This window comes from Eleutherodactylus coqui, chromosome 1 (assembly GCF_035609145.1).
Source record: "Eleutherodactylus coqui strain aEleCoq1 chromosome 1, aEleCoq1.hap1, whole genome shotgun sequence".
Lineage (NCBI taxonomy): Eukaryota > Metazoa > Chordata > Amphibia > Anura > Eleutherodactylidae > Eleutherodactylus > Eleutherodactylus coqui.
In genome coordinates, this window is record NC_089837.1 from 486,837,848 (window position 1) to 486,853,223 (window position 15,376).

Sequence of the window (15,376 nt, forward strand, 5' to 3'; positions counted from 1 at the left end):
TTTTGTCTGGGTTGGCCATGTCCCCTCCCAACAAGCCCCACCCACTTTTAAAAAAAAAGCCAAGGGCAGCGCAAAAAGTTGCAAATTTTTCAGCAAATACACATTAGCGCCACAAATTTGCAACTTTTTTTTTTGCATTAGACAGGTGTAAAACTTTGTGTAGAAATCAGCAAATCGCTGTACCTAAATGTACGGAATAGGATCGTGTTCTTATTCTTGCAGTTACAGATTGTGAGGACGATGCGCCAATAAAGCCGGTTAAAATTCTTTTTGATCCTGTTTTCTGTGCACTGCAATGTGCGGTACGCGAATACTTACGCCAAGTTATACAGTCCCAGGAGACCCATTCCTCTAAAATCTGTTTTTGGGTCATCACCTTGGAAACCGATTTCACACCACTGCTTAGAGACCCGCGCTTCCAGTGGAACACCAGGTTTCAGCATTTTCCACAGCTGTAAATTAGAAATGAATGTCATCTCAGGACGTGTTTTATACTTAACTAGACCGCGCACATTAAATAAAACATCGCTCTGCAGTAATGCACCCATCAAAGTGAATAACAAACAACTATGCAAATTATGGCCTCCTACTAAAGCAACAAAATACATTATGCAGAGCAAAAATATACAATGTAAAAAATATGTAAAAAGCAATCCATTGTAACAGAGTAATTATCATCAGGGCTTCAAGAGGCAATCCACTTGTAAACTACTGATGGTCTATCCTCAGGGGAAGACATTCAATAGCCAGGGACTCCCGACGATCAGCTGTTTGCAGGACTGGTGCGATCCTGCACTGAGTGGATTTCTGCAGGACAGGAAGCAGACAGCTCTGTCCACACAGTAGTGGCCAGGCTTGGTATTGCAGGCACGGAAATGAATAGGAACTTTGCTACAATAACAAGCCTGGCCACTGCAGTGAGAACGGAGCTGCCTGCTTCCTCTTAACGATACCTGGCACGCACGGGACTCTGAAAAGAGTTTGATTTTCGGCTGGCGTGCGGACTTTACAGGTTTGCATCGCCAAAAACAGAAAGTGGGCGAATATGAAAAATACAGCACCCAGCTCCCTGTCACCTGCCCTAACAGCACCATAAGTTAATTTATAGTGCTGTAGGTAGGTGACAGGTTCCCTTTAAAATCATGGCTAAGATGGGAATACAAGTCTGCTCTTTGTGACTAGGATAACAAACACAGCCATACGGACTGTTCTACTCTGTTTCTGTAATGCCTCAAGAAGTAAATGGTAGTTATATATAATGTAGTACAGCGAGCTGTGCCGTTTCCGAAACGTCTGAGATGCTACACTATTTATACAATTCCCATTTACTTCTATGAGACTTATGGAGATAGTGTACAATGGCTGGTCTATGTCGGCTGTCTCTTTAGTCCCACGCACTTCCAATGGGAGTAAGTGGATTGGGAGGAATTTTGGAGATAAGTGCGGGTCCCAGAGGCAGCACCCATATCACATAGAGGTGCTGGCCAAAGCCAACAAGTCAGATGGCAATTACGATTAAGACAAGTAGAAATTTTCCTGTACGTAAGCATCAGACAAACCTGGGCAGATATGAGGGCCCATGGGCGTAATAGGCCCATTATAAATTACAATATGGGTGAACATTTGAGATGAGCGAGCATACTCGCTAAGGGTAATTGCTCGAGCGAGCATTGCCCGTAGCGAGTACCTGCCCACTCGAGAGAAAAGGTTCGGCTGCCGGCGCCGGTGACAGGTGAGTTGCGGCAGTGAGCAGGGGGAGCGGGGGGGGGGGGAGAGATCTCCCCTCCGTTCCTCCCCGCTCTCCCCCGCCGCTCCCTGCCCGCCGCCGGCAGCCGAACCTTTTCTCTCGAGCGGGCAGGTACTCGCCAAGGGCAATGCTCGCTCGAGCAATTGCCCTTAGCGAGTATGGTCGCTCATCACTAGTGAACATGCTCAATGCATTTTAAGAGGAGCAGGAGGTAAGACAGTGGGCTCTATGACATTGTTGTCCAAAAGCCTATATTCATTTGGAGATGGCCCTGTCTGCACTCTTCAGATGCAATGACAGGAGAACAGATTTGGTAATAATTGCTAAAATGTTATAAAGAAAGACATTTCAATTTTGGGTGGAGTTTTGGTTAGCCACAAAGAGGAGAGCACAGTGGTCTTGATGAACCCCATTATGTACAAATGTCAAGCAAGCATTGGACAGCATACGGACCTCAATCCCCACGCTGTCCGATCTGCACGGTCCATGCACATTGCATGACCTATCCTCATCCATGAAAATGGTTGAGAATAAAACATGCAGCCATTTTATTTTTCACACTGACCATTAGTCAGTATGGAAAAAGTGGGCAAATGAATGACCTCATAGGCTGTTATGGGGCCACATGCTGTCTGTGGAATACACAGATAGTACATGGTCCAATTCTACGCCCGTGTGAATGAATGTTTACTGTTATTTTTACCCAATTAAACTTGACAAGTATTGAAAGCACACTGAGGGATAAGAGATACGTGGCTGTTTCTCGGGGGTCAGAAACGCTATCTTTTCTCCTTAGGGAGAGCAACTATAAACTAAGTGAGGAGACTCAAATGGCCATGCACGCTCCTCTGGGTAATATGCAAATAAGGGAGATGGAATAAATCCTCCACAGTTCCACGTATTGAAAGGCAGCATTCCTTCAAGCCAAAGTCAGACGTTTTATATAAGCCTTGTTACAATGACCAGGAATTAAAAGCAAAACCAGACTCCATGTACATACAGCTGTTTCAGGGTTTTTGCCCTTCATCAGTGTGGAGGATTTATTCCATCTCCCTTATTTGCATATTACCCAGAGGAGCGTGCACGGCCATTTGAGTCTCCTCACTTAGTTTATAGTTGCTCTCCCTAAGGAGAAAAGATAGCGTTTCTGACCCCCATCCCAGGCCTCTCACTAGCAAAGCCAGATTCCTACTGTACACTGATGAAGGGCAAAAACCCTGAAACAGCTGTATATACATGGAGTCTGGCTTTGCTTTTAATTCCCAGTCATTGTAACAAGGCTTGTATAAAAAGTCTGACTTTGGCTTGAAGGAATGCTGCCTTTTAATAGGTGGCACTGTGACTGTTTCTGTAACTCATATAGAAATAATTAGATACACTCATGCTCGCCCTCTTCTTCATACATTCACTTTATGGATTTGGCTACTGATGGCCATCTCATGAGGCGGAAGGGTGGTCATTCTGGTGTAGGTCTCAGAGATGGGACTTCCACCCCTCAGACATTTATGGCATATCCCGTAGATCAAAATGATCTACGGGATATGCCATAAGTGTCTGATCAAAATAACCCTTTAAACCAAATACTGACTAATGAACCAGATTACCAGTAATATACTGTAATACAATGTCTGTTAGCAATTAGCAGTCAAATGATATGTGCGTATATAGACAGAAGAAGCCTAAACACCAGTATATGATCTCACCGTAAGAAGCATCTCCTCATGCTGGGGGTTATCTGAATCATACGCCTCCCGGCGCAGTTTTTCCACCTCTACAGTTAGATTCCTGTAGCCAACAATCTGGAGAAGACAAGCTTGAAGAGACACCGCCAACCTATGGGTGGAAAATAAAATATGTCCAGTGATGGAAAGTATCTCCCAGGAATAAAAGGAGGTTGACCTAAGAGTACAACCTTAAGGTGTACTACAACTTTTTTTTTTTTTAATTGCCCAGGTGCATCTAAAAATATAAACTGAAATAATTTTGCAACATTTTATTGATAAAAAATATCGGAATGGTTTGAGTATACAGCTCCTCTGCATACCCATCTGTGTATATGGTTACCCACTACAGGGGATCCCGGGTGCAGTCTGATCCTGCAGTCATGTGTTACTCTTTCCAGCTGCCTCCTCTTTTTGCTTACTTACTGCCTGTACATTTACAGGTCTGTGTGGAAGCTACATCAAAGAGATACTACAAATGTAGCGGCGCTAATGTACCTTGCATTAGCGCGCTACTGATTTAATGAGCTGCAGCTTGGCGCAGCTTCGCTATTTGCGTAGCACAGCCAACATTCAAACTGAATGGCAACGGCCGTGCTATTTAAATAGTGTAGTGGCGTCCGGCGATCTACGGAAGAAACGTAGAGAGCCTTTCCTCAAGGATAGTGCCACTACATCTGCAGCTTTTCAGACTTCTGCTCATCTAATAACCTGCATGTGTGTCATTAATCTTAATGTATACCACTGTAAATCAGGTCTGCAATGCACTGCCTGGTGTTAGGCAATCAACTTCTGTAGTAACTGGAACTTTTGGAAGTTTTATTAGCTGTGATGGAGGGTTGCCTTCACAGGCTACTCCCTGCATTCACTGCTCTCAGATCTGCAGTCAGTGTGTACACAATCTCTGTCTCTCCTGATGTTATACTTACATGACCTGTTATGTGCAGTTTCCTAACCTGGTATTTGTTATTTCCAAAAACACGCATGCACACACACATGAACACATGCTGTTGTAGACTCAAATGTCCACATATCCTCTTGCTATCAAATTCTAATAAATAAGGAGCGTTTTTTCAACGCTCAAGTCCATTTTAAAATGTTTCACGCTTAGTCCTGGGCTTTAAACACAGCTGATAGAAGAGGTTTGGCACGGGATAAAAGCCTCTGCTCCTGCAGCTGAGGACCCAGAGATAAAGGGAGAAACTGTTTTTAAACACTTTTGCCTTCTCCTTTCCAGGCTACATAGCGCTCAATGAGTGCTATGTACTAAAAAGTGGAAGAATTACTTCCGCTATGCGACCCGGTGATCATGCGACCACCAGGTGGCCCATGTTATAGCAGAGCTGCAGGGTTCTAGCAGACCCCAATCAGCTCTGTTAGTGACTATTATGATTACAGGGGAATGTTTTCCCCTGAAACTGAGGCTCCTATGGATGTCCCAGCTAAAGTGGAAAAGTATGAAACAAAAAAAACAAAAACAAAAAAAAACTAAGGGCTATTTCAGACGACCGTATATCGGCTCGGTTTTCATGCCGAGCCGATATACGGTGTCCTTGTCTGCAGGGGGAAGAGGATGGAAGAGCCAGGAGCAGGAACTGAGCTCCCGCCCCCTCTCTGCCCCTCTCCACTATTTGCAATAGGAGGGGGTGAGACGGGGGCGGAGCTAAGTACCGGCGCTTAGCTCCACCCCTGCCCCTCCCATTGCAAATAGTGGAGAGGGGCGGAAGTTCAGTTCCTGCTCCTGGTTCTTCCATCCCCCCCCCCCTGCAGACAAGGACACCGTATATCGGCTCAGCGTGAAAACAAACTGAGGTACCATTTCTGTACTTTATTTTAGCGTAAATATACTACTTTTAAAAATAAACTATAAATAAAATTTTAAAAAAGTAAAAAACGTTGCTTTTTATCCCCAATAAAACTAAACAGAAAAAAAAGTCAGTGCAAAAAGATCTCTATATGTCACGGAAAAAAAAAACCGCAGCAGAAATAATTTTGGTAGCTGAAGAAAATAGGGCAACAAAACCACTATAGGGGTAAAATCCCTAAGAAGTATCTGCTCCTTTAGGACTAAAACACCCTAGTCCTTAAGAGGTTAACGCTGTCAGAACAAAATAAGTCATGTCCACAGACTGTATGAAATCTATTGCATCAATTGGATTCCCTGTGATTTGACCCATTTTAGAAAAATGCTCCTCAAATAAATAAAGCAGATAAGTAAAGCTAGACCATACAAACACACAAGACCTAGTAAAGAGCTAAGGGTCCTTTTTGCATGGGCCGATAATGGTTCAGATTCCTGCAATTATCTGAACAAGTACTGCTCAGTGTAAATACATGCCCCGACTAAACGACAAACCATATTTGTTCGCTTATCTATTAATATATACATCGCTTATTTATATGTGCAGAAAAACCAAATGAAGATTGGCCCGTGTAAACAGGCAGGTGTTTTTCCTGCGAGTGACTGCCTGTTTACTGTGCATGGAGGCGGGCAAGCCAGAAAGCTCCGCCTCCATTCACTGAGCAATGATCGTTCCTGTCTAAAAACACAGCAGCGATTATCGCTGGGATTGCTGTGGGACACTCTGCGCTGGACAGAGCATCCCAAGTAATAGGGCCCTAAAGATGGCTTTACATGGGACAACTAATTGCTTGATAGAGTGAATGCAAACGACAGTCGTTCTGTGTAAAAACGGTCACCCAACAGGGTGACAAATGAAAATTCGCTCACTGGTTGCTTGTCGTTTCAGCTCGCTTAAAAAAAAAAATTGTTGCAGCCCATCTCACAGCTAACAAATTTTCTAAACATATTAGTAATAGAAGCTAAATGCCTGACAACAAGCAGTGGATTGCAGAAGGGCTGCACTTTAGCCTTAATTTACAGAAGTAAAACAAACATAATGTTTAATGAAAGTATATTACAAGATTAAGGAGACACATGGACTATTAGATGAGCATAAGGTAGGTAGCAATCCACGTCTGTGTCCCTGAAAAGAACACAAGTCCAACAACGGCTGCATTCATGTATGGTAACAGAAGGAGGCGACTTCAAATATGCATTTCTTACTTCAGTCATAGCAGCAGTCCCACAGAACTTAGAGAGATACTGAAAGCGGGTTCCTGCTTTCACATGCTACTCTTCAATTTTGTAATTGGGTTTTACTCTCTTACAGGGGCCACAACACAAGATTAAAATCCATGTTCTTGGGCCCGTGCCTATCTGTGCCATCCTATTCAAGTACTCTATTGTTATCAAAATTGGGGTAATTTAGTTTAGAAAACAGACAACTGAGGGGAAACCTAAGTCTCACACAGACAGCTTTTTTTACAGCAGTCAGAGCAGCATTTCAAACGCCACGCTAAACGCAATAAATCGCCTTGATTTTAATGAGGCTTCTCAGATTTTGGTGCATTTCAGTGCCCTTTAAAGGGCTGCTCATCACCCATTGCAATGATGGGTGCGTTAAAAAATGCTGTTGAATGAGTTTATAAAAATGCAGCATTTTACAGCGTTTTCAGACGCCAGTGTGAGAGTGCCTTAGGTTTCTACACCAACATAGAAGGGGGTTCTTTATCGTAAGAGGAGTGAGACTGTGGAACTCTCTGCCTGAGGACGTGGTGATGGTGAACTCACTAAGGGAGTACAAGAGGGGCCTGGATGTCTTTCTTGAGTGATAGAATATTACATGTTATATAACTGATTACTTCAGTAGGGTCAGTGATCCGCGGATTTTTGTGATTGCCAGATTGGAGTTGGGTGGGAATGGTTTCCCCTAAAATTAGAAAAATCGTCTTCTACCTCATGAGGTTTTTGCCTTCTTCTAGACAAACATTGGGGGAAACAGGCTAAATTAGATGGACATGTGTCTTTTTTCAGCCTTACATGCTATGTACCTATATTGTTATTTCATTTATTCTTACAAGGGGCCGATGTTTGCAACCATTTGGTGCGCAGTTGATATTACTGCCGTGTTTCTCATGGGTAACCCAACACATTTATCTTAAGAAGATGTATTTCATAAATGTCAATGCAGATCATGTAAAGGCGTCTTACTGCGGGTTGGTGTCCACGTTCACTTTCTTCAGTGTCAAGATGTCTTCTATGGTTTTCTCAATTGCCTCGGGGTGCACTGCGACTGCTGACTGCAGGAGCTGGAAGAGAACATGAGATTTTGTCATACGACTATCAATATCTGGCAATCATTCTGATACTGCTCTTATTAAACACAGGGGAATTATCTGAACAGGCACTTGGATAATAAGCTACATACAGATATATCCGTTTTACTATGGGACACTGCCTTAGTTTAAGGCCTCATACACCGGGGTATTGTGGCTCTGTACAATTCCTTAATTCTACTGTGCCATAAAAAGGGTGCCCATAGATGTTTATGGAGTCATACTGTATTTGCATAGGATTTCATACAGTTATCTATTGGAATCGTATGAAAAACTCAAAGGCTGGGGATATTAGTCTGGTTCAAAGCGGTCTGTACAAAGCCTTCTATGGTGGCACAGAGTCTCTATGGTTCCGTAATACAGAGCCTAAGGCACCACCATGTCTGCCATATGGTGGATTTGTAAGGTAATGTGTTCTCTTCTAAAAGCAATGCTTCTGGGGTGGGATACCTTCACAATACAGCATCCAATGAACTATGGCACAATTGTCTTCTGTATGCCCACCAAGGAGATTGAAGGCACATAGAGGTAGAGTATGGACCTACAGACTTACATGGGTGCTGCATGCCATTTCTTGTGTATGACGCCAGGCCCCAACCCCAAGCCCCAGCTTCCATCGCATCACAACCTAATCACCGATCAATTCATTTTTATTCATTAATGAAATCATTGCTGCAGATTTTTGAGCCTCTTGACAATGTCATTAAAGGATAATCGGCTTTCCTGTGAAGGAGTTACAGAAACTAATCTCCAGAGCTTAATACATTTTCTTGCACAGTGATGGTTGGAGAAATGAGCTTGTATATTACCATGTGGTCTATATTCAAAGAAAGCATCCATTGTGCAGTAATACATAACAGCTCGGGCGCAGGTAGGGGTTAATATGGTTATTACAATACGCTCGACGTGAGGAAGCAGACTTTGGGATTTATTAAAGGGTTCGGCTGATTCTCTATTCAAACTACTCCTAGCCACAGAGTTGTAGTTGGGGGAAAGGAACAGTAGACTGCGGTGTCCCATTCTAGCAATCAGTTGGAAGTCCCAGTCATTGGTTCCCACCAATCTAGAAGGTGTCTATTTAGTGGTAGGTGGTAATTGTTTTTGACTAAAATATCCCATTTAAAGAGGTATTACCAAAATTCACTTATCACTTGCCCACAGGATAGGTGATAAAAATCTGATTGTGGGGGTCTCACCACTGATCCTAAGAATGGGGGTCCCGTGTTCCCTTCTTCCTCACTGCACTCCTTGCAGTGAGGAGATTGAACAGAGCAACGGTTGTGCATGCATGGTGGCGCTCCATTTATGTTCAATGGGACTGCCAGAGATAGTCAGGCACTTGTACTCGGCTATTTCGATCAGCCCTATTGAAATTAATCGAGCAGTACCGCACATGGTCAGCTACTACTCCATTCAATATCCACAACAGTTTGGTGGTGCAGTGTCTCTGCAGTGAAGAGTGGGGGACACAGGACCCCTGTTCAGAGGATCTGTGGAGGTCTCAACAGTAAGATTCCCACCGATCATACTTTTATCACCCATCCATGGTCAATTTTGGGATAACCCCATTTAGGCATTAAAATGGCATGGAGTAGATGTGTGAAAGGTGCCATTCTTCCAGCACACTTATGAAGCAATGCATAAAAAATACAAATATGTGACATTATACAAAAGGTTGTCAATTACAACTTTCAGATAGGTCATTAATATCAGATTGGTGGTGGGTCAACTTCTGGCACTCACAACTGTTTGAAGACACCACAACAGCCTCTTCCTTGGCCTATAAAGTCATAATCACTGGCCAGATGGGGTTTCTGCAGCTCAGTGCCATTCCCTGCTGTGCCTGGTATAAAATAAAGAGGCTATACCACTCTCCAGAACACCTTGGCCCCTTCAAACAGATTTATTGGCAGGGGTGCCAAGAGTCTAACCCCCCCCCCCCCCCCCACCGATCTGATACTGATGACCTATCCTAAATCAGTCCTTCGTGGCTGCAGTAAACCACAATTTTATTATTGAAATTATGACTTTGTGGGGGAATTAAAAATGGAAAGGGATATTCTTATTTCATCCATTTATGGCAAATCCCTAGAATATCCAATAAACGTCTGATAGATGCAGGTCCCACCTCGGAGACCTGCACCTATCACCCAAAATGGGCGTCCTCCAATTTTGCTCCTGCCTACTTCAGTGGCCACAATTATGGAAACAGTTGAACTGGCTGTTTCCGTAACTCTTATAGAAGTGGATGGGAAGTACAAAACAGCAAAGAACCATCTGTTTCCGTAATCCTAGCAACTGGTGACTGCAGTGTCCAAGCTAGTGTTCCCATTTCAGCCATGATTGAATGCTGCTTTAAAGACTAGCGTAGAAAAGGAAGCTCTGACTACCATAAAAATATATTAGCAAATTAATTAGTGTAGGATGAGGGACCTCAAAATGACACGATGTCATATAGGTGGATATTTTATTCAAAGGCTCTTTCAACTAAATACCGTAAAAAGCAGCAGACTCAGGGATATATTTGGCTTAGTATGAAGTTACGGAAGAGGAAGGGAAAACTTACCTTACTTTTAGACGACTTCAAGGAAGATTCTGTAAAACAGGAGCAAAAATAAATCACAGTGAACCAATTAGACTCGAAAATCCCTTTATTCTCTTCAACAAGTGATTTTGTTGATACAAGAACCAGATCTTAATAAAACCGATTGACTTGACATTACAACAGGCTTCCACTTTATGGCATCTTGTATGGCAAGCATTGGCAGATCAAAAAAAGCCAACTCACTTTGCCGTAACAATGGCTCACCAGTAGAGATGAGTGAGCGTACTCGCTAAGGCAAATTACTCAAGCGGGTATTGCCATTTTTGAGTACATGCCCACTCGTCCCAAAGGATTCGGGGGGTGGCGGGGGAGAGCGGGGAGGAACGAGGGGATGGGGTGGGGGGAAATCTCTCTCTCTTTCTTTCTCCCCCCCGCTCCCCCATGCTCACTCCCGCAACTTACTGCTCACCCCCGAATCTTTTGGCACGAGCAGGTATGTACTCGAAAATGGCAATACTCGCTCGAGTAATTTGCCTTAGCGAGTACGCTCGCTCATCTCTACTCACCAGTCAACATGTGTTCACACTAAAAGCTATTAAAGGGAAGCTGTCACCACCTTTATATCCCGTCTCTGAGGCAGTAGTGACAGGCATGCTGACTAGAGCGATGTCTGTCTTATGTATCAGAGAAGCAGTTTGTCAGAAACTTACATTTTAGCAGTAGCAGCTATATAGAGAATTACAGATAGTAGTCATCAATATTTATATGAGCTGCAGGATAGCCTCCTCGCCCTCACCCTACACGTTTTTCTTTTTTTTATGCCGTTCACCTTGTGGTATAAATGACATGTTATCCTAATTCTGCAGGTCAGTACATCAATACCAAATTTAGTTTACTACAATTTTTTGTTTTGCTAATTTTACACTGAAGAGTAGTACTTTAGAAAATTGTATTTTTTTGCATCACCTTATTCAATGACCACCAACTCCCCCCTGCCCCCCCCCCCCTTGACTCTGGAGGGAATAAAGCACCACGTTGGTGTATTATAAAGACCAATGCAATGCTCCCCTGGTAAACTGTATTCAAAACAAGGGATGGACAAGTAATTCCTCACCTAACTTAAAAAGAAATGTATCAAACCAAAAAGAGAAAGTGTAGAATGTTTTATTCTGTGGTCTATACAGGATTATGGGGGGGGGGGGGGGGGCGACCGTCTTGTTTGAGCTACATTTAACAGCATTTAGAAGATATGTCTTACAGCAGCTTCATAGGCCATTTATACAATGGGGAGGAGGGGACCCATTAACTTGTGCAGGAGACGATTCTAGACCTTTTGCAGGGAGGGGAGTAAATAGTCACAGCTGATCACCTACTGTGAATGGTGGATCCTGTGTGATCTACATATAGGTGTCACCTCTCAGTGTAATCCCACCTACAATGTTAGGGAGATGAATGCTGAAAATTTTTCTGTACAGATCAGAAGGTATCAGCCTAGTACTAGGCTCTGTGGTCAGGGTGAAAAATGCAGATTTTCTTTTTAAAACTTGTATTATAACCAAAAATTAAAATAAGCAATGACCAAAAATTCTTAAAAATATATGTTTATCAAAAAAATATTATTTAATAGGTCATTTTCTGATGACGTTTCCCCTTTAAGTATAGTTTAAAAATTATCTTGTATTGTATATGATGATATAGGTAAGTGTGATCTGGCCTCTTGTGATCTTTTTAAGAATACAGTGAAAGATGAGGACGAAAGCAAGAACAAAAAGGACAAAAATTCCTCTCTGAGTAAAAATGATTTATTGGAGTGACTAATGTATTGTAAAAATTCCTTTAATTTGGTAGATGATAATCCAGAAAACATGATAATATCTCATTTATTGCTGCACGGAACTGCAATACAGCAGAAGTAGAGTTGAGCAAACATGCTTGATGCTCGTTCGAGTATTAGCGTACTCGATGGTGCTCGTTACTCGAACAAGCATCAAATAGTGTCCGACCCCGCCCCAGTTTTTGGCTCCTCCCTGTTGTGACATGCCCGTTTTGGCCTCTCCCCGCCATAACGCAGCGCACGCCATTGGCAAATTTTTTGTCTGGCAGGCAGGGGAGAGGGAGCGCGCGAGAGAGGGAGAGCGCGAGGGACGGAGCGCGCGAGGGAGCGCGAGGTAGATAGATAGATAGATCACACACGAACCAAGAAAAAACAAAAAATAAAAGCTCGGCACCCGGCGTCCCACATACAAAAATGCTCGAGTCTCCCATTGTAGTCAATAGGAGACTCGAGTAGAGCTCTCAAATTTTACGAAAAGCTCGACCCGAATAACGCGGACCCGAGCATTTGGGTGCTCGCTCATCTCTAAGCAGAAGACTTAGGGCCCTTTTACACGGAATGATTGTCGTTCAGTTAATCATTGGATCGTGCAACAAGCACCCAACGATTGAACGATGAATGATAGTTGGTTTGCCGATTGTTCCTCATTCTTTTTATGCAGGCATAGAAACAGGGCAACAACCAGCCCGTGTAAACAGGCAATTGTTCATCTATGAACTGCCTGTTTACTCTGTATGGAGGTTGTCAGGCTGGAAGAGATCGTTGGCATGCTCCAACTTCATTGGGACAACTATGGGGTGCTTAAGTGCTTGACAGTCGTCCCATGTAAAACCACCCTTAGACATAGTGGCAGGGTTAGCAGGGTATGTGACCTGGGTGCATTGTACCTAGGCGAGGGTATTTTAATAACACCCACAACTCTGCTTATAATTTTATCTTTTTAGTTTGCCTGAAAGCCATCTACCCTAATGGCCTGTTTATACAAAACGATTAACGCTCAAAATTCATTCAAACGACCGAAAATGAACGATATTGTTACATGTAAACGCGAGCATCTTGCACTTTTTGTTTGAATGATGATTTTAAGGTGAACTTAAAATCCATTGTTCAGCTACTGGAGATAAAGCAAACACCTTTATCTCTCAGTAGACCACAGGCTGTTATCTCCACGGGAACCAGCAGATAACACTGTAACACGCTGGGCTCTGCAAACAGCTCCTGGAGGCCCTTTTATACATGCAAATGAAGATGGTAAAGTGTTAATGGCAAATAGATTGCAAAATCTTTCAGTCGTTTGAAAAATTATCTTAGCGTGTAAATGGGCCTTTACATGTAAGTTTTATAACGTTATCCATAACAGAGAACCTGGTCCTTTGATGCTGGATTAAAGCAAATTTATCATATCTGCATACCAGAGGCATAACTTGAAGCTTCTGGGCCCCAGTGCTAAATCTGTAACGGGGCCCCCAACTATAATGCTTTTTTCATAGTACTGGGCTCCCAATATGTAGAAGAGAGGCCTTATGGGCCCCCTAAGGCTCCTGGGCCCGGGTGCAACCACATCCCCTGCACCCCCTATAGTTACGCCCCTGCTGCATACCACAGAATACAATGGGTGACTCTACTCACAATGCAATCAATTGCACAATATAACCTGCCGGAAGAGGGTTCTAGAGCAATGTACAAACTGGCAGGAATCACGTCTGGTAGATCCAATTTCAAGTAATCATTACACGAATACAATATGACGAAGTAGCAAAAAAGTATACAAGGCATTCAAGGATGATGTTATAATGAATACAATGGACATTTACCTAGTTTTAAGGTCCGTCCTGCACCGGGTTTGTTCTTGTAGCAGATTCTCTGCAGCTCACACCGGCCGGTCAGCTTCCTCACTATAAACTTGAAACAGCGCCAGAGACAGATACAGTAGAAGTACAACCACACCTGAACCACCATCCTGGGAACAAAGAAGTACAAGCAATGTTGAAGTTATGACAAGTCTTCATAAATGACACCTAGAAAGGATTCTTCCACCCTAAGAGAAACATCTAGTAATAAACGTCTAGAGAAGTTACTCCAATACAATACAAATCTCATTGAGGGATGACTTTTGTCTGCGTTTGCTAGTTGTTAAGGTCCCATGACAACATTATGTTAGTATGAAGTCATCCGATTGAGCACAACATAACATTCTTCTCAGACCATTTCCCACCAGGAGTAAGATATTATTATCACTTTATGTAACAGTTAATTCCCATTTTCAGTCTGCTATTTACAAACTGAATTCCTGTCTTGGGTAGAAAAACCCTTAGAAATACTGGGTGGCAGTATTTGCACAACAGTTTAAACTGGAAAAGCCATAGAAAATTGCTGTAGACCTTTTTAATTTATCCTACTAAAAATTGTTGAACGCCAAAAATAATGAAATCTCATAAATATACCACAAAATGATCTTGTAAATGCTAATGTGCTAATAAAATATAATGCAATGAAGTAACTGTGATGCCCCTTTGACTTCTATTAGCCTAGCTCAACTTTTTTGGAAGAAGCATGGTTGGCCATTGACTATAATGGGCCAACCATGAGGTTGAGCTGTACAGGCAAACGGCTGCCACTGCCACTTTATATTGGCCGTCGATGAGGGTCACAATAGTCAGACCCTCAGTTATCAGACATTGATGGTATATTCTAGAAATTCACAGAAACGTGTACTGTATTCTTAAACGAAACTTACATTTTATTAGTAATCAAATTATATTTAAAAAAATAACTAACTAGACCCTACAAAATCCCAAATTATACTATCTAGATGAGCAAGTGGAATAAATGCCACGAAAAGGGCGACCCCGCTCTGGAACCTGACCCGCCTCTCCCTATAATTCCCTAACTAAAAAAAAGGGAGAAGATGATAGGAGGAAAAGGTATATTCAAGTAAAATACCATCAATGTCCTTGACCCCTTTAAGTGCCATCGATGCTTTTGGCCTTGTTAGTCAACCATAAAGCTTGATATCAAAGAGTGAGTTTGGGCACTCATTCTACGATGACCACCATTGGTTCAGTAAATTGAGGGTTATGGCAAGGACGGGATGAGAAGTAAGTAGAGAAGGTGGCACAATGGAAGAAGGGGTGTAATTTATGGTTAAAAAACTAAGGTAAGTGAAGGATGGAACCAGGAATGAAGCTGTAGGTGCCAGTAGACCTTAAGGCCATGTTCACATGGAGCTGATTTACCATGGATTTTCCACATGGAAAATCTGCAGCATTTACAGCAGCAGCAATGTGGATGAGATTTTCAAAATTTCATCCACATGCTGCGGAAAAAAATCTGCACTAAATCTGTGAGGA

General features: G+C 42.7%; 1 protein-coding gene across 5 annotated transcripts in view; it reads right to left on the minus strand.

Moving 5' to 3' along the window:
* The window catches only part of ELMOD1 (ELMO domain containing 1), a 114,373-nt gene that overhangs the window by 18,953 nt on the left and 80,044 nt on the right, over positions 1–15,376 (minus strand). For all 5 annotated transcript variants that reach the window (XM_066594078.1, XM_066594077.1, XM_066594074.1 and 2 more), the window contains 5 exons: positions 13,841–13,986; positions 10,214–10,242; positions 7,523–7,620; positions 3,451–3,580; positions 319–452 (listed from right to left, as the gene is read on the minus strand). In XM_066594078.1, the coding sequence (XP_066450175.1) occupies positions 319–452; positions 3,451–3,580; positions 7,523–7,620; positions 10,214–10,242; positions 13,841–13,986 (537 nt within the window). The remainder of the gene's footprint in view (positions 1–318; positions 453–3,450; positions 3,581–7,522; positions 7,621–10,213; positions 10,243–13,840; positions 13,987–15,376) is intronic.